The 19,382-nt window shown below is 41.1% G+C and overlaps 1 protein-coding gene across 2 annotated transcripts in view; it reads left to right on the top strand.

The window, feature by feature from the left end:
* The window catches only part of ZFR (zinc finger RNA binding protein), an 80,994-nt gene extending 76,496 nt beyond the window's left edge, over window positions 1-4,498 (top strand). For both annotated transcript variants that reach the window (XM_081825953.1, XM_081825952.1), the window contains one exon: window positions 2,963-4,498. In XM_081825953.1, coding sequence (XP_081682079.1) covers window positions 2,963-3,142 — 180 coding nt within the window. In that variant the 3' untranslated portion in view covers window positions 3,143-4,498. The remainder of the gene's footprint in view (window positions 1-2,962) is intronic.
* The last annotated feature ends 14,884 nt before the right edge of the window (window positions 4,499-19,382 follow it).

Raw genomic sequence — 19,382 nt, 5'->3', positions numbered from 1 at the left:
TAAAAAAAAAAAAAAAAGTGATATGCTGTGTGATTTATGGTAATTATTGTTACAATTTAGTCTCTCCTGCCACTGGAAAGGCTGTCTAAAGTAGTTAATTAAAAGTGTGGGTTCAGGGCACCTGGGTGGCTCAGTCAGTTAAGTGTCGGACTGGTGATTTCAGCAGGTCATGACCTCATGGGCTGTGGGATCCAGCCCTGTGTCAGGCTCCGCACTCCGCGGGGAGTCTGCTTGAGTTTCTCTCCCTCTGTGTCCCCCCCTCCCCCCGTGAGAGCTTGTGCGTGCGTTCTCCCTTTCAAATAAATAAAATCTTTTAGGGGGAGAAAAGTGGGCTTTAGAGTCAAGACTCCCTGGATTTGAATACCAGCTGTGCTATCTATCTCATCTATAAAACAAGGATAAAAGTAGTACCCTGTTTCAAGCAGGATTATTGGGAGGATTAAGTGAGTTAATGTGTTTAACTGTATTAACAGTATCTGGTATATGGAAGGATTTTAATAAATGTTAGCTATTATCATAATCAGTTAATAATTTTATTGGAAAAAGATTTATGGAAAAGAAAAGATATGTGAACCTAATTAATGAATGAAAAAAAAGAAAAACCAGTCTAAAACTACTATAGCTCTTTTTTTATTCCAAAAATGTACTAAGGGAAGAAAAGGCAACTAGCAATGAACAGTAATAATTCACTCTAAGATATTAATTTATTGGACTTAAGTTCTTGATTTGTTATCTCTTCTGGCAACAATAATTTGGAATTTAGAAGATGTCAAGATTAAAGTAAATTGTTATGTCATAAGTATATTAAGGAATAACTTATGTGATTACTAATTAATGTGTATTAGACATGTTTTGTTTGTATTTCTTTGGGTTTATTTTTGGGGGATGAAGATAGTTATCCTAAGTGGCTTTCTTCCTTGGTGCTTAAAGGAGGAATTATTTATAAATTCTAAGGGAAAGGAGATTTAGGGTTAGGAGCAGGGCATTCAAAAACTAATAGAATTCACATTTGAAAGGCTTTTTTTTTTAATGTCACTTTGAAGAAAGTGGTCTGGCTTTAGGTGGTAGTGACAAATGTCCTTGTTAAAAGTGAAGGAGTTAATAAAAAATTTTTTCTATTCCTATTTCTAGTTCTCACTTCAGAAAGTTAACAGCCTTATAGCTTAAGTGAAGTAGAGAAGCACCCAGTACTGGTGAAAATCCGGAATTACTAAATAGAATGCTATATCAAGTCCTTAACACAGATGATTTGGAGACTTTGAGGATTTCAAAAGCCAATATATGAGGCAAAGTTCTAAGAAATTGGAATCGTATCGTCAAGGAAATTTCTAGAATAGTAAATTCTTACAGAGATAATTGTAACAAACAACTAAATCTCAGCTGAAGAAAATAATTAGGCATTAAAAAATAGTCTAGGGGCACCCAGGTGCCTCGGTTGCTTAAGTGTCCACTCTTGATTTCCTCTCAGGTCCTGATCTCAGGGTCGTGAGATTGAGCCCCATATTGGGCTCCACAATGGGCATGGAGCCTGCTTAAGATTAGCTCTCTTCCTCACCACCACCACCCCCCGCCCTCCGGCGCGCACACACACTCTCAAAAAAAAAAAAAAAATAGGGGCACCTCAGTGACTCGGTCGGTTAAGTCTCTGCCTTCAGCTCAGATCATGATCTCCGGGCCCTAGGATTGAGCCCTGCATCAGGCTCCCTGCTTCTCCATCTCCACCCCCCTTGTGCCCTCTCTATTTCTCTCTCTCAAATAAGTAAAATCTTTTTTTTAAAAAAAGTCTCAACAGCAGCCACTTTAAGAGAAAGAAGCCAGACACAGAAAGCCATATGTTATATGAAATGTCCACAGTGTGTAAATCTTGTAGAAATAGAAAAAGTAGATTAGTGGCTATCATGACCTAAGGGTGGAGGGGTTGTGGAATGACCAACATTGGGTCATGGGGGTTGTGGGGGTGGAGGTGTGTGAAAATGTTCCGAAATTAGAGAGTGGTTATGATTGAACAACTTTAACTTTGTAAATATACTAAAAAACACTGAATTGTACACTTTAATAGGGTGACTCTTAGGATATGTTAATCTCAGAAAATAATCCTAAACATTTACATTGAAGGTTATAACCATATAGTGAAATTTGCCATATAATCAAATGACTACATCTCCTTGAATTAATTTAAGAGGTATATAGTCCCAGAAATATGAGGAATAGATTATGTCTTATGAAATCTTGTGACAGTGATGCCTAACACATTTCTGCGCATACATAACCATGTAGTGAAAATTTTGATTTTGGTTCATGAAGTAACAAGGTGAAGAAATGTGACCCTTTTTTGTAAACCTGGGGAAGTGTGTGTGTGTGTGTGTGCAGCCTATACACATGGGCATCCACAGAAAAAATGGGAAAATACATGAGTAGAAACCAAAGAGGGATTTACTCAATGAGATTTACATTCCTTTTGTTACGTATTGTTTCAATTTCAAGATTTTTTTTAAAATGAACATAATATTGAATTTTTTTTAAAGGTCTATTTCTTAACTTCTTTTTTGAGAGAGAGAGAATGCAAGTGCATATGAGCTGGGCAGGGAGGGGTAGAGGAAAAAGGGGAGAGAGAATCTTAAGCAGGCTCCATGCGCAGCACGGAGCCTGACTTGGGACTTGATGTTATGACCCTGAGATCATGACCTGAGCCGAAACCAAGAGGCAGACCCATAACTGACTGAGCCACCCAGGTGCCTCTTAATTTATGTTTTAAAAAGCAAAACAGCATGCGTACAGGAAAGCCTGAAAATATAAACACTAGAACATATGGAGTATTTGGGTTGTGAAACTTAATATTATTCAAGGTGTTTATTTAATTAAATATGCTTTTTTATATTGATATATGGAGATATAAGCCTAGTTAATAATTAATATTTTGGTTCTTAAAATTAACTTTGAATTCCGGCTCTTTTTGTTGCAGTTTGCATTGAGACTCCTTGCATTCCGCCAGATACACAAAGTTCTAGGCATGGATCCATTACCCCAAATGAGCCAACGTTTTAACATCCACAACAACAGGAAACGAAGAAGGGATAGCGATGGAGTTGATGGATTTGAAGCTGAGGGGAAAAAAGACAAAAAAGATTATGATAACTTTTAAAAAGTTCCTGTAAATCTGCAGTGTTAAAAACAACAGGTGCCCATTTGTTGGTTGTTTTTCATTCATAATAATGTCTACTTTGAAAAATTTATCAAGAATTTAAAGAATTTCATGGAAGAACCAAGTTTTTCTGTGACATTAATATCTTAATGTACAGTGTTAGGTATTATATGAATGGAAAGACACCCAAAAAAAAAAATTTGTGCTCCAACTAGGGGAAAAACAATGCTTCAGTTGTTTTCCCCATTATTTTGGTTTTATTTACTGGTTGCCCTAGCTCCCCCTATCTTTGTGTCTTTTATTAACTAGTCTTATTAAATCTTTACTGTATTTAATGCAGTATTTGTGCTTCAGTTGCTATGTGTATTTTGATATTTTTATTTAGGAGTTTTGTTTGCTCTTTGACACTAGTCATTACTTTGTGTTAATAGATGATATCCTTTACCCCTTCTTAATATTTTACAGCAGTACGTTTTTTTGTAACGTGGAACTGCAGAATTTTTTCCTTTTGTTTTGTTATTCTGTATGTGATGGATTACAACACAAAAAGTTATCCTGCCATTTAAGTGCTCAGAACTGAATGTTTCTGCAGATCTTGTGGCATTTGTCTCTAGTGTGATATATAAAGGTGTAATTAAGACAGATTTCTGTTAATCTAATCAAGTTTGCTGTTAGTTGTGCATTAGCAGTATAAAAGCTAATATATACTATATGGTCTTGCAACAGTTTTAAAGCCTCTGCATAATTGATAATAAAAATGCATGACATTTTTGTTTTTAATAGACTTTTAAAATTATAATTTTAGGTTTGACACGTAGACCTTTGTACAGTTGACTTTTTGACATAGCAAGGCCAAAAAATAACTTTCTGAATATTTTTTTCTTCTGCATAAGTGGAAAGGGCATTTTTCATATATAAGTGGGCTAACCAATATTTTCAAAAGAACTTTATCATTGTGCAACTAACAACAGTAACTAGCCCTTAATTATGATGACAGTTCCTTATTGGTGTGTGTGAGATTATTCTAGCAAACTGTTACAGTATAACACAGTTGAATGATTCCTCCCCCCTGCCCTCATACCCCATCACCCAGATAATTTACAGTTCTCTTAACAGTGAGGTTGATAAAGTATTACTGATAAAAAATTAAGGTTATCTAAGGAAAAAAAACCAGAAAATTATTTGGTGTGGCCATCTTACATGCTTATGTGTCCTACAAAAAGCTAAATATTCTAGCAGTGGTGTAATGAGAAGTTACATCTTACTGTTGATGTATGTATGCTCTGGTACACAGATGTCATTTTGTTGTCACAGCACTACAGTGAAATACACAAATAAAAACTTAAATTCACATAATGACTTAAATGTATTATATGTTAGAGATGTCTCATAAACTACTTTTGCTTTGAAATGACTTATGCTTCAGTAAAACCACATTCAAGTTTTATTGGGTACATATATCTTGTTATTCCTGACAATTACTTGTTGCCTAAGCACATAATTTCCAGAAAAATTTATAATTCAATAGTATATTGGCTCAGTGTCTTTCTGGAATTTGAATCTTTCCCTGGACCCTTAGAAGACCAGGAAACTGTAGGAGACAACCACTGGAGAACTAGAAAAGGAGACTTGGGCTTTTCTCCAAAGGTTGTCACATACTATCTATGTAACATAGACAAGCCTTTTTCACCCCTACCCCCCGTTGTTTGTTTTTTAAATGTTTCTGGGTCTCATTTTACTCTTTTGAAGAATGAGTTTTACCCAGTAAAATTTTCGAATTTTGTTCCTCACTGTTCTCTTAGAGAAGGCAAGAACTTAACATCACACACCAATGACATGCTAGGTCATTTCATGTTCTCCCATCTTAAACAATAAGTGACACTGCTATATTTCTTATTTTTCAGATGAGAAAATTGAAGCCCAGAGTGGCTAACAAGATCACAAATCAACTTATATGACAGGATTGAAATTGAGTCAGGTTTCAAAATTCATGCTCAGCACTTTCCCAGGCTGCTCCCTTCATCTTGTAATTCTGTTCTAAACATGTTTTCAGTCTGTTTCAAAATTTTGCATTTGTTTTGGGTGTCTTCATCCAGATAAACAGTTGGTGCCATTTAAATTTTTTATGAAAATAATTGTTTCAGTACTAATTTTTTGCATGACTTAATTATTTTCATTGTTGTGGATAGACTCACGTTAACCATCTTGAATGAAATAGCTTGGGGTGCCTGGGTGGCTCAGTCAGTTAAGCGTCTGCCTTTGGCTCAGGTCATGATCCCGGGGTCCTGGGATTGAGTCCCGCATCAGGCTCCCTGCTCCGAGGGGAGCCTGCCTCTCTCCCTCTCTGTCTCTCTGTGTCTCATGAATAAATAAAATCTTAAAAAAAAAAAAAAAAAGAAAATGAAATAACTTGGATTCATTAGTATCTTCTGCTTTGACAGCTTTTTAAAAGATTATTTTAGAGAGAGAGAGAGCAAGCAGGGGGAAGGGGCTGAGGGAGAGGGAGAGAATCTCCAGCAGATGGCACTCAGTGTGGAGCCTGACTTAAGGCTCCATCCCACGATCCTGAGATCACATCCTGAGCCAAACCAAAAGTCAGACGCTTAACCGACTGCGCCACCAAGGAGCCCCTGCTTTGACAATTTTTAAAGAAAACTATAAACTCTAGTTAAAAGAAGTATTGGGGAGAGGGTGCCTGGGTGGCTCAGTCAGTTAAGCCTCTGCTTTGGCTCAGGTCTTGATCCCAGGATCTCAGGTCTTGAACCAGTTGTTTTGGCAACTAATTATCAGTTACTCTCTGCATCTCAGGCTGACTTCCTGTTCTTATGTTAGAATAATTTAATGATAACCCCCAAATAAATTGATTCCTCTTACCCACCTCCAATTACACAATGCTCTCCAAATTAGAATTTTCTTTTTCTTCACCACTATTTTTTCTTCTGTTTCTTCGGATAAGTTAGAATTAAAAATGTAGAATTGCATGAACAGCACAGCAAAAGATCTCTGGTTTTTTAAAGTCAGGAGTATTTTAAATAATTTTTACTTCTTAAAAACTTTTTTTGTCTTGCATGGTCATGCTATTATGTTGTCAATGTATGAATTGAATTGAAGTTACAAACAGTTGCTTTAATGGATCCACTACTTTTTATACTGAATTTGACAGTGCTATCTCATTTTTGAAGATTTTCCCCATAAAGGGCAAGTTTTATAGTATCCTAGAAAGATAATGTTCATAGCATTGGTCTCAAATTTGTTCCTTGAGAGTTGTCTGGGGAACATTATAAAAATTAAGAGTTTTAAGCCCTAATTCCAAAACTTGAGGAGGGCCAGAATAAGCCTAAGAATGTTGTTTGAATGGATGGTTCATACACGTTTAAAATTTAAAAGGTGTAAAGTACATGGCATAAAATGTCTTCTGCCTCTTACGTTGCCCCTTCCCAGAGGGAGTCAGTATTAATCCATTGTATACCCTTCCACACATGGCCTGTGCACATGGCGTGAATATGTGCACCCTTTTGCTGTTTTACAAATGGCTGCATACTGTGTATATTCTGTACCTGCCTTTCTTTCATTTAGTATCTTGGAATCCTGGAGGTTGTTCCATATCAGTACACATAGGGAAGTTGTATTTTTTTTTTTTTTTTTTTTTTAGATTTTATTAGAGTGTGAGCGGGGGAGGGGGACAGGGAGAGAGAATCTCTAGCAGACTCTGCTGAGCACGGAGCTCGACTTGGGGCTCGAAACCACAACCCTGAGATTTTGCCAGAGCCAAGACCAAGAGTCGGACACTTAACTGAGCCACCCAGGTGCCTCGGAAAATTGCAGTTTCAACCAGCACTATAGAATCATTCCAAATTAGATTTTTTTTCTTTTAAGTATAGGTGGTTCTGTTGCAAGTGGTACATTGATCATGTTTGAATAAACATGCTTTATAGCAGTGACCATCATGTACTCTAAAGTCCAAAAACGATTATTTTTACATATATTTCTTAAGTAAGCTCTACGCGCAGCGTGGGGCTTGAACTCATGACCCTGAGATCAAAAGTCTCGTTCTCTACTGGCTTAGCTAGCCAGGCACCCTGCAAAACTATATTTCAAATTTAGTATTGAAGGTATTTTATTAACAGCCACACAATATGTATAGCATAAGTTAATTGGGATATTTAGCAAATCATAATATCCCCATTCCCTAAGCAATTTTACTGATTAACTGTAGTCTAGGTCATTTTAGTCTTTATCTTGTTTAGTGTGATAATATTAGCTGTAAAATAAAATGTGAAAGTATTAATCAGTAACCAACTTAAAGCTTGAATAGTATTTTTGAGAAATACCTAAACTGGTACATTAAATACAAAGCTACTATATTCACCTTCTCTTAATATAGTTCCAATACCTGGTATTAGAAAAATAGGGTCTTCAGCTTGGAAAGGACTATTTAATCAGTTAAGTAACAATGTGAATGCTTCTTTATAATCTGTTGAATCAAAGTATGAAAAGTTGATCTCCATTAGCTTAATCACTGAACTCTTAAAATAGGGAAAACAGCACATACCTAGGGCTTGGATCAGTGGAGCTCTATGTTAAAGAAATACAGGATAATGAAGTATGACAGGTTCCTGATGAGAAGAATTCCAGGGTGTTGTAATTTACCTCGAGCTTTGCTATGAGCTGTTTAAAATTAGTATGCTGCATTTCAGTGCAATTTAGTGTGCTTTATAATGTAGATAAAAACAAGATCTGGGGCACCTGGCCTGTGACTCTTGATCTCAGGGTTTTGAGTTTGAGTCCCACGTTGGGTATTCAGATAACTTAGAAATAAAAAATGTTTAAAAATGTTAGTGCATAGGGTAGGGGTTTGGAGGGAAGTTCAAACCTACATTACCAATCACAACTAATTTTAGTGAGCTAGCATTGAAACTTAACCCAGAGGGAGCTACCTCTGTCCTTTATCTGATACCTAAAATGAGAGATACATATCCATGGCATTGGTCCATATCTAGAGCCATAGTGTTCAGTTCTGGCCTTTTTTTTTTTTTTTTTAATAAGCTTTATTCCCATTGTGGGGCTTGAACTCAACCCTGAGATCAAGAGTCATGCTCTACTGACTGAGCCAGCCAGGTTCCCACCTGGGCATTCTTTTTTTAAGTGATACTTTGAGGTAGTGAATTTGAAACTAAGCTGTGTAATTGGAACCACAGAGCAGGAGAGACTATAGAAAAAAAATCAATTGAAGAAATAGCTTTTTGAAAATGTTAACTGCAACAGTAAAATAGAGGTCATTTGTAAAGTTGTTGCTCATGTTCAAAATTATAACCACCTGTTTAAGATTTTGGTTAAAAGTCCTGGCATTAGGTATGGAAGTATGTAAGATAATCCGATCTTTTCCAAGTTGAAGGTGTGATTACCAGGCATACCTCGGCGGTACTTGGAGTTTCAGTTCCAGACCACCATAATACAGCAAATGTCACAATAAAGTGGTTTCCCCATATATATAAAAGTTAACGTTCATCTATTAAGTGTGCAATACCATTAGGTTTTTTATTTTTTTTTAAAGATATTTATTTGAGAGAGCACAAACGGGGTGCGGGGCAAGGGGAGAAGCAGGCTCTCCACTGAGCAGGGGGCCTGATGCAGGGCTTGATCCTGGGGCTCGATCCCGGGATCATGACCTGAGCCGAAGGCAGACACCCAACCGACTTAGCTACCCAGGCGCCCCTACCACTAGGTCTTTTTTAAAAACTGTACAGGGCGCCTGGGTGGCTCGGTTAAGCGACTGCCTTCGGCTCAGGTCATGATCCTGGAGTCCTTGGATCGATTCCCGCATCCAGCTCCCTGCTCGGCAGGGAGTCTGCTTCTCCCTCTGACCCTCCCGACCCTCCCCCCTCTCATGTGCTCTCTCTCTCAGTCTCTCTCTCTCAAATAAATAAATAAAATCTTTTAAAAAATTAAAAAATAAAAACAATGTACATACCTTTAAAGAATAAAAAGTCTTTAAAGATAAATTTTAAAACTTAAAAATTTTTTTAAAGCTAAAAAATGCTAACCATTATCTGAGCTTTCAGAGTCATAATCACTGATGACAGATTGCCATAATAATTATAATAATGAGCTAGTGTGAAATATTTTGCGAATTACCAAAGTGATTTAGAGATAGTGAGCAAGTGCTGTCAGGAAAACGATACTGACAGCTGCTTGATGCAGAGTTGCCACAAACCATCAATTTCTAAAAAAATGTAGCATCTGTGAAAGGCAATAAAGCAAAGCACAACAAGAAGAGTTATGCCTTTACGTTGTTAGTCCATGTACCTGGTAAAGGTCATTTGAATAGAAGTCACATAGCCAGTTGCCTCAAAGTTAATCATTATTTCATGGCAGCCAAAATGCAGGCATAAAGAAGATTTTGACAAAATGGATGCTGGTTTTGCTATATATTGTGTTAACGTTTCCCTTGTTTTCCATGGCACTGAAATTCCTGGGTTGTTGTGTTTTTGGTTATTTTTTTGCTTCCTACCTCTCCGAACATTCCTTCTGTCCTGCTGCTTCTAGGTAGCACCCACGGTTCTGTCATCAGCATTTTCATGCTTTTGATGATCTCATCCATCTTCCAAGTTCTAGATATTCCCTTTGTTAAAATTATCTCCAAATCCTGCCTTTATCTAAACTCCAATCTTGCATTTTTTTTCTTTCTGCCTCCAGTCTCTCAGCCAACAACCCCCAGATTATTCCTCCTAACATATCTGTTTATGTCACTGCTACTCAAAATACCTTCAAGCAACTCCACATCACTGTGCTGAACAGTATATATTATTTCATCCTCACAACATTGCTAGGTGTTCAGTATTACACATGAGCAAATTAGGGTTTGAGCTTAAGTAACTTGTCCTTTCTATAATAAAAGATCATTTGAATGATACAATCTCTTGAATTGGGTCAGATCATCAGAAAGCTACATACTTGGAGAGTTCTGTTAACTTCAAAGCCGAGCAATTAACCCTAACCCTAACCTCCCATTGATGTGTCCTGCAGCCAAGCCTCTTTCTGTAGAATTTTAATCCTTAAGACATGGTGTACAAATAATTTTTTTTAATATTTTATTTATTTATTTGTCAGAGAGAGAGAGACCATGCACACAAACAGGGGAAGGGGCAGGCAGAGGCAGAGGGAGAAGCAGGCTCCCCTCTGAGCTGGGAGCCTGATGTGGGACTCGATCCCGGGACCCTGGGATCATGACCTGAGCCGAAGGCAGATGCTTAACGACTGAGCCACCCAGGCGTCCCTGTACAAATAATTTTTAAGTAACCCAATTTTGGTCTACTCCAAAGGCCCACTTTCACCTCTTCATTCTAAGGAACTTACAAAGCTACATCTTTTTCAAAGGTCAATGGTTAAATAATTCTAGAAAAAGAGGGAATTCCATCTTCTTTGCTCTGCATTTCAACCTTTACCTGAGCCAGAAGTCATATCTTAGGTACCAATCCAGGATAAAGCTGTGTCTTATTTGGCCCAAACACTGTTAAAAACAACCAGTATTAAAGATTTCACAGAAAATCCCAGCTTATCTTTTTTTTTTTTTTTTAAGGATTTTATTTATTTATTTGACAGAGAAACACAGCCAGAGAGGGAACACAAGCAGGGGCAGTGCAAGAGGGAGAAGCAGGCTTCCCGCGGAGCAGGGAGCCGGATGCGGGGCTCCATCCCAGAACTCTGGGATCATGACCTGAGCCGAAGGCAGATGCTTAACGACTGAGCCACCCAGGCGTCCCTCAACTTGACTTCTCTTGAAAAATTGGAAGATCTGATGACAGGGGGCATGTATTCTTGTGCGCTGAGAATTAGCTAAAGCTGGAAAAAAAAAAATTAGCTAAAGGTGAGATTAATGGCCATTCCTTCCAGAGGATAAATTTAAGACAAAATCTTTTCTGGAAAGTTTATCACAGCCTCTACCATTCCCTGTTTTGCCTACCAGGCTGGCCAGTGTGCATTTGATTTTATGACATCAGAGACCCCAGCCATTTTACCTATGGACTCTCCAAAATTCTTCAATTCCGTGATCATATGTTTCTCTCATACACTAAGATACTTGATGTCCCCCACACTTAATATAAAGGACAGTCATAGGGACATCTGGCTGACTCAGTGGAGCATGCGACTCTTGATCTCAGGGTTGTGAGTTTGAGCCCCATGCTGGGTATAGAGATTACTTGAAAAAATAAAATCTAAAGGACAGTCATAAACACTCAACGCACTTCCTTCATTGATTGTTTCAAGAGAAATGTCAGGAAGGAGGCCTGAAATTTAAGCAAACTACAGCCTTAAAGGAACCCTTTATTTTAAAGCAGAGACCGAAAATCTCATAGTAACATTGGAGCAGCCTGTCTGTCTTCCTGTCTGTTCTTTGGTTGGACTTAATGAAAGAGATAGAAGGCTATGGGAGTTGAAGAGAAACAAAGATGGCTCAAAGGGAAAAAAGATTTGGTAGATGGTAAAATTCTTAATTGTATGAGTTCTTAATTCTTTTTTCCTGAAATTTAGTGTACAACAAAAAAGACGAAAAGGAGAGGGCTTAGTATATGGTAAAGTGGGAAGGCAGCTATGACTAACTTATTAATTGAAACCGAATTTATGAGTCCAAGTTCCCAGTAAGATGAAGTAAGCACCCTCTGCCCTGTCTCTCCCTCTGAATATAAAATCTGGATAAAATACATAGAACAGCGGTTTGAGGACTCTTAAAACATAATTAGTGACAGGAAGACTGGAGAAGACAAGAACTGAAGTATCATCAAAGTCAACAATTCGCCGTATTTCCACCTTCCAGAGGTAAACTCACTGCTTAGCCATAGACATGAGTACAACCATAGATGTGTGTCGTAGGTAGTAGTAACTACAGCCCCAGATTTCTGGCCAGAGGATTGAAAAGGGGAGTCCTGGGTAACTGGAACACACTGGCCAGATTGGGGAGTTGGAGGAGCTAGGGTAAGTGGCTCCATAAAGTTATTTATGAATAACTATAATTTTTTTCTGGGGCTCAACCTCAACTTATTTTATGAGGCCAACATTACCATGATATCAAAACCAAATAAAAACAGCTCAAAGAAAACTCAGGCTGTCTGGCTTAGTTGGTAGAGTGTGCGACTCTTGATCACAGGGTCATGAGTTCAAGCCCCACATTGGGTATAGAACTTATTTTTTTAAAAAAGAAAGAAAAAGCTCAGACCAATGTACCTGGTGAAGTTAAAGTGAAGTACCCTTGAGAGATTTATCAAATCATATCCAGTAATATATATAAAGAATAATGTAGGGACTCCTGGGTGGCTCAGTCGGTTAAGCACCTTGCTCTTGATCTCAGCTCAGGTCTTGATCTCAGGGTCGTGAGTTCAAGCCCCATGCTGGGCTCCATGCTGGGTGTGGAGCCTACTTAAAAAAAAAAAAAGTAAGAATGATATACCACAGGGCACCTGGTTGGCTCAGTGGGTTTAGCATGTCTGTCTTCAGCTCAGGTCATGACCCCAGGGTCCTTGGATCCAGCCCCACATGGGGCTCCTTGCTCAGCAGGGAGCCTGCTTCTCCCTCTCTCTCTGCCCCTCCCCCTGCTCATGTGTGCACGGGTGCACTCTCTCTCTCTCTCTCTCTCTCATCTCTCAAAAAAAAAAAAATCTTAAAAAAAAAAAGGGCATCTGGGTGGCTCAGTGGGTTAAGCATCTGCCTTCCACTCGGGTCATGATCCCAGGGTCCTGGGATGGAGCCCCGCATCCAGCTCCCTGCTTAGTGGGAAGTCAGCTTCTCCCTCTGCCCCTCTCCCCCACTTGTGCTCTCTCTCTCTCTCAAATAAATAAATATTTTTTTAAAAAGAATAATATACCACAACCAAGGGGAGTTTATCTTGGGAATATCTGGTTCAATATATGAAAATCAATCAACATGAATTTTACTACAAAAATATAAAATTCCTGTATCCCGGAATAAAATTTAGAGACAAATAACTGGGCTGATTCCACTAAGAAAAGAAATGGACACAGGCATAAAGATTTTTACTATGTTACCTAAATGGTCAGGAACTGAACAAATGGAACATCCACGTAGTGGATCATTACATAGAATGATGTAGCTAGGTATTTACTGGTATGCTGGGATGTTCACAAATCATCTATGTAAAACCAGTATCTGTGTAAGAGTCCACTTTTGCAGTACATACATCTACATATGTACACACACATACAGAAGTTCTAACTCCAAACTATTAGCATTGCTTATCTCCATGTTATGAGATCCTCAATGACTTTTCCAACAGATGCAGATGACTTGACAATGAACATGGAAAACTTTGGTAATAAATTATAAGATAAATTTCTTTGTTTGAAAGTGTAAATGAGCAATGTATGTGAGTGGACAATTTTTTTTTAAGATTCTATTTACTTGTCACAGAGAGAGCGAGCGAGCACAAGCAGGGGGAGCAGCGGGCAGAGCAGGCAGAGGGAGAAGCAGGCTCCCCGCTGAGCAGGGAGCCTGATGGATGCGAGGCTCATCCCCAGACCCTGGGATCATGACCCGAGCCGGAGGCAGATGAGACGCTTAACCACTGGGCCACCCAGGCGCCCCCATAATAATTCCTTAAAAAGAAAAAAATGGTGTAAAAAGTCTTCCATAGCTCCACATACCTAAGGATAAATTGCAAAATCCTTAGCGTGGCATTCAGGGTCCCCTAAACTGTAGCTCCAGCCTGTCCTTCCAGTCTCATCTCTCACCACTGGCAACACTGCCTGTGTTGGAACCAGCAGTGTGACCACAGGGCAAACCCCTGGCTCTGGCTTCTCCCCATAGTGCCCGTCCTGCTCCCTCTGAGGTCATCCTCACGGGCCAGTGTGGGAGGCTCCTTTTCCGACCACGACGGACAGAGCCTTTCCTTCGGGGATGCGGACGGTGTTGCCCTGGCACACGAGGAGACCAGGAGAAAAGTAGAGCGGAGACACTTCTTTCTAAAAACGAATCCAGGGCCGCCTGGCTGGCTCAGGCGGTGGCGCCCGCGACTCTTGATCTCAGGGTTGTGAGCTCAAGCCCCATGTTGGGTGTAGAGATTACTTAAAAAAGAAAAAAAGGAAAACGAAAAGGGGAAAGAATGAATCAGTTGCTTCTCTAATGTTGCGTGGTTTCAGATTAAGTTCCTCTTAGTATTTTCTCTTCAGTTGATGTTGTCTCACCTGAAGGGGGAGAATGAACTGACTCCCCTCCCTCCTTCTGGGCCCACCCCCCCGCCCCCGTTTCAGCGGAGCGACAAAACTTCTTTTCAGATTTCTTGAACCTGCGTAAGATGTTTGCAAAGTCTGAGATTGCCTTGCTTGGTGCTTTACTTGGCTGCCCTCAGAATCCGTTCCAGAGACCAGGTGAATGAATGGTGAATAGACTCCAGTGTTCTGGGTGGGGCGGGCGGGGGTGGGGGATGGCTAACCATTAACCGAGCTCAAGCCGAAAAGTGACTCTGTAAAAATACTGAGATGTTTCTTGGCAGCTCAGCCATTTCTATTCCTTGCCTTTGGACAAAAGGGATTTTTAAGAAACAATTTTGATTACATTTTCACCTTGGGACAGATAACTTCTTCAGACATAAAAGAGCGGGCCTTTCGCGACCTCTGTGTTCTTTTACAACTACCTGAACAATAAGCCTTTCAGGTTTCCAGGGAGCGGGAAGGGGTCAGCCAAGCTCAAAACAGGCTTGACTGCACTTTCAACAAAGATCAAATATCCCAGCAGGGAGGCATGAGCAGCCTGTTTTTATTTGAGAAGGTTCTCCTGGCCCCTATGACAGCAACAACTTTCTTCTTCCCTTTAAGATGATTCGGCTCCAAACACCAGTGGCCCTCCTCTGTGGAGAAGAGGTGCCCTCCCACCCTTCTTCCAGATTTTCAAACCAGATGCAGCCCTGAACAAAACTGGGAAGGAAGAGAAGATTCAGTGTCATCTTCCTTCGAATCAGAGCATAAATAGCCTGGATGTCAGGTCCCTCGATTTTTCCCAACCAGCTCTGGAGTACCAGAAATTCTAAGATCTAAACGTAAGGCTCTGATCTCAGTTAAAATTCCAGGAGGAATAATACCTTATTTCCATTTTGTGATACACAGCCTCCACAGAGTTGGACAACAAGTAAAGCAAGAAGTCGTGTCACTCTTAATAATCTATCAACGAGCTTCTCTCATTCCCCTTTCCTGAAGATCATCCCTGAATCAGATGCCAGATCTTGACTTCTATCATCCTGGAATGAGTCAAGAGAAATTTGAAATGGAGAGCCAAACAAAATAACAGGTTTTTCTGGCTACTGAGCTGGGGACAGAAAGAGCAGAGTGAAAAGCAGGAAGTGTCCCTGCACTTCCCCTGCCCCACAGTTACCCCCTCACTCAGGGAAACCGACAGAAGGGAAGGGCTGGCCTGAGTCTGGTACCCCCATAGGGGACTTTCGGGGTGACCCTGCCCACAATCCCTCCTCCACTGCCTCCAGGCACACAGGAGTTGAAATTGTGGTGTGGACTTTCCAGGCGCTAGACCCCTTGCAAAAGCCCCTTGACTCTTCTGTGTCTCCCAAGGGGTTTGCAAATGATCCAGAGTATTCGGTGGCCCCCAAGTGAGACCCAGAACGTAATTAGGAAAGACAGCCAAGGTGCTGCGGGGAGGCTGCCTCACAGAGGAAAGGGGCACACCCATTCACGGGTAGGGCACAAACCACCCCAGGGCGGAGGACTGAGCTGCCTCTCTAAGGAATCGCCACATCAGCCGGCGGCAACGGGGGGCAGGACCGAGTGACTGCAGGCCCAAGTCTGCACCCTCGGAAGCGGGCACCTTCCCTGCCGGGGAACACACAGGACGCGCAATGGGCCTGAGTCAGGGAGATGGGCAACCCACCCTGTCCCATGCCAGGCCCCGCTGGGGCTCTGTGCGTCCTTTAACGCAGCCCAGAGAGCGGGGGAAGACACACAGAAGGGAGCTCTGAAATGGACTGTGACTGACTTAGAAGACTTGAAGTGACAGAGAAAGCTTAGAAATAACCAGATTAAGTTGCCCGTGTTAGACCCCTCTGGCTTACAATTCACGTTCAGGAAGAAGACTGTGGTCCAGAAGTCCAGTCGCAGGGTGGCACGGACCAGTGCGATCTCAGGCAAGGCGTTTTACCTCTCTGGGCCTGGTGACGCCCCACCCCCACTCCTCAAACCGATTTCTCTCCGCGGGTGGCGGTAGCGCTACGGCCTCCGGCGGGGGGGGGGGCCCAGCCCCCGATGCAAGCACGGTTTCCACCGCGTGCCGTCTGCTTGTGCACCCGGTGAGCCCACGGGAGGCCTGGTGAAGGAGGACAGAGAGGGAATGGGCCCAGCCGCCTCCTCCTCCTTCATTTTCCTTGATCCCACGCCGGAGCTGAGGGACCACCCCCGCCTGCGCTGTGAATACAGGTTTCCCCAGCTGTCGGAAAGTAAAGCGTTCCTATGAAGCCTATTCTAAGCCGAAATGGCGTAAGCAAAGAAGCAATTACCATTTTGTTAAAAGCAAAAATTGTCTTCAGATTTCTTCTTTTTTTTCATTAGCAAAAACAGGTACTAATGGGGGTCTTTCTTAAAGCGGAGTGGTGTAACAGGAACTTTTGGAGAGTGGGGGAGACCGATGCCTTCCTTGCTCAGCACTTCCTAGATAGTCCCGTAGAGGGCACAGTTTCCTTGTCCCAGAGGCCTCCAGGGCTCAGGCAGGTTCTGAAGGCTTTCTCCATCAATCTGATACTCTCTTCAAAGCACCAAGTATAGCACTGTAGGAAATGCCAAGATGCGCAGGAGGGCCTCCTCTGACTGCGAGAAGCTCCCAGGATAGCTCTAGGAGAGAAGACAAAGGTGAGGAGGCCCTTTTGCAGTGATTCCAAGACATACTCCAGTTCATGGGCCAATGCAGCATACAGATACTGGATGCTTAGGGATTCAGAAGAGCTCTAGACTGGTTCCAACAGTCTCCAAGGAAGATGTCAAAGAGGTGGTGACATTGGGGTTAGACCTTGATGGGTGGATTTGGGAACTAATGCCAAGACAAGCAGAGACAGAAAACGACAATGTCTTGTAAAAGGCTCTTGCTTTTAAATTAAATGTATTTTAATTGTTCACTTTAAAATGGCAAATTTTATGTCATGGGACTTTCACCCCAATTAAAAAAAACTATAGGAGATAATTCTGTATGTGAGTTTGTGTGTAATTTTAAATAAATTTGTTGTTGAGCTAGGTAATAATTCTGATGGTTTAAAATCCAGAGGTATAAAAGAGAATACAGTGAGGGGCGACCGGGTGGCTCAGTTGGTTAAGGGCCATCTCTTGATTTCGGCTCAGGTCATGATCTCAGGGTCTTGGAATTGAGCCCCACGTCGGGCTCCACGCTTACGTGGAGGGTGCTTGAGGATTCTCACTCTCCCTCTCCCTATGCTCCTCCCCTTGCTCATGCTTTCTCTCTAAAATAAATAAATCTTTTTTAAAAAAGAGTATGCAGTGAAAACTCTTCTTTCAATCTTTCTTCCAAACACCAAGTTCCCCCTCTGAAAGCAATTAATGTCATAGTCCCCTTTATATCTATCCAAAGGTGTTCTATGCAAATATAAGGACCTAGATATATGCAGTCTTTTTTTTTTTTTAGTTTTCTTCGTTTTTTTAAGATTTTTATTTATTTGACACAGAGAGAGAGAGAGAGAGCACGCGCACAAGCAGGGGGAGCAGCAGGCAGAGGGAGAAGCAGGCTCCCCACTGAGCAGGGAGCCTGATGCAGAGCTTGATCCCAGGACCCTGGGATCATGACCTGAGCCGAAGGCAGCCGCTTAACGACTGAGCCACCCAGGCGCCCTGGTATATGCAGTCTTTATTTCTACTTTTTTATACTAATGGTAGCCTACTCTGCCTACTGTTCTGCCCCTTGCTTTGATCACTGAATATCCTATGGTTCTCATACCTTATGTAACAACACTCTAAACACTGTATATTCATTAACTTATTTAATCCTCACAGCAATCCTATGAGGTAGATGCCTTTATAATCCTCATAACCCTCAGTTTAAATATTGTTTAAGTTTATTTAGTAATCTCTGCACCCAGTGTGGGGCTCAATTCATGACCCCGAGATCAAGAGTCAGGCTCTTCCATGACCCTCATTATATCAGTGAAAAAACTGAGACCTAAGAATATAAATGCTTAATTAAAAGTCACACACCTATTAATTGTTGGAGCCAGGTGCTTGGAGCCCAATGCTGGGAGTGGGATCCCATGACCTTGAGATCAAGACTGAGTCTTATTGGAAGAGGCTGGGAGACAAATCAAAGTGAGCCATGAGTAAATCTTTATTTAATGAAAAAACCAATCAGGCCATTAACTTGCGTTGTGATGGGAATACAGATCATAGAGTAGGCTCATCAAGCCCCCCTACCACGTGATCATCTTAAGTTGCGTGTTTTGTGGGGGGAAAAAATTACCAGAACATCTTTGTTTACAATTTCTGAGTCTCCCCAGCAGGCCCTCATATTGTAGCGCCACAAGATTGAGAACGATCCAAATGCCTCTTAATCCAGATCTATTACTCACCATCCTCAGAGGAAGGTTGAAAGGGCCCTGGCTGCAGAAAGAGGCTAAGGAATTTTCTATTTTCAGTGAAAGAAGAGGGTAAATCTTTGGATCCAGACCATTTGCTAAAATTGAAGTGGGCAAGTGGCCATTAAATAACATGTGCATCTTAGTCCTTGAAAATTATATATATGTAATACAACAGAATACATAAGATATATATTTGAACTCGTTTCCCCCACCTAATAATCAATTGCTGCCTAGGCTGCTTTTCATCTGATAACATTTCACTCACTTAGGTGCAAATATTGATTGAATTCCTACTATGCGCCCACACCAGATAAAGATGAATAACACCCACAGATAGGCTGCTTCAAGTGACTCCAAAGAGGAGTAATGCGAATGCGGCTAGGCTTAACTCTCCACCAGAGGAAAACATTTTCCCCTATTTTGGAGTATGCTGTAGGTTTCACTTGTCTGGGGGAAGCTCTGCCTTTGGTCTGGCCCTTGTTTCTATGTGAGCTAAGATTTGTTTCTATTTATAATTCTCCAAGAAAGCTTAGGGCAGCATTAGGAGAAAAGGGTGACTTTTTTTTTTTTTTAAAGATTTTATTTATTATTTGACAGAGAGAATGAGAGAGAGAGAGCACATGAGAGGGGGGAGGGTCAGAGGGAGACGCAGAC

Source organism: Leptonychotes weddellii, chromosome 7, assembly GCF_054177405.1.
Source record: "Leptonychotes weddellii isolate Sample4059 chromosome 7, ASM5417740v2, whole genome shotgun sequence".
NCBI classification, from domain to species: domain Eukaryota; kingdom Metazoa; phylum Chordata; class Mammalia; order Carnivora; family Phocidae; genus Leptonychotes; species Leptonychotes weddellii.
The sequence above is the reverse complement of the archived record's forward strand: the minus strand, read 5'-3'. Positions and strand labels throughout refer to the sequence as shown.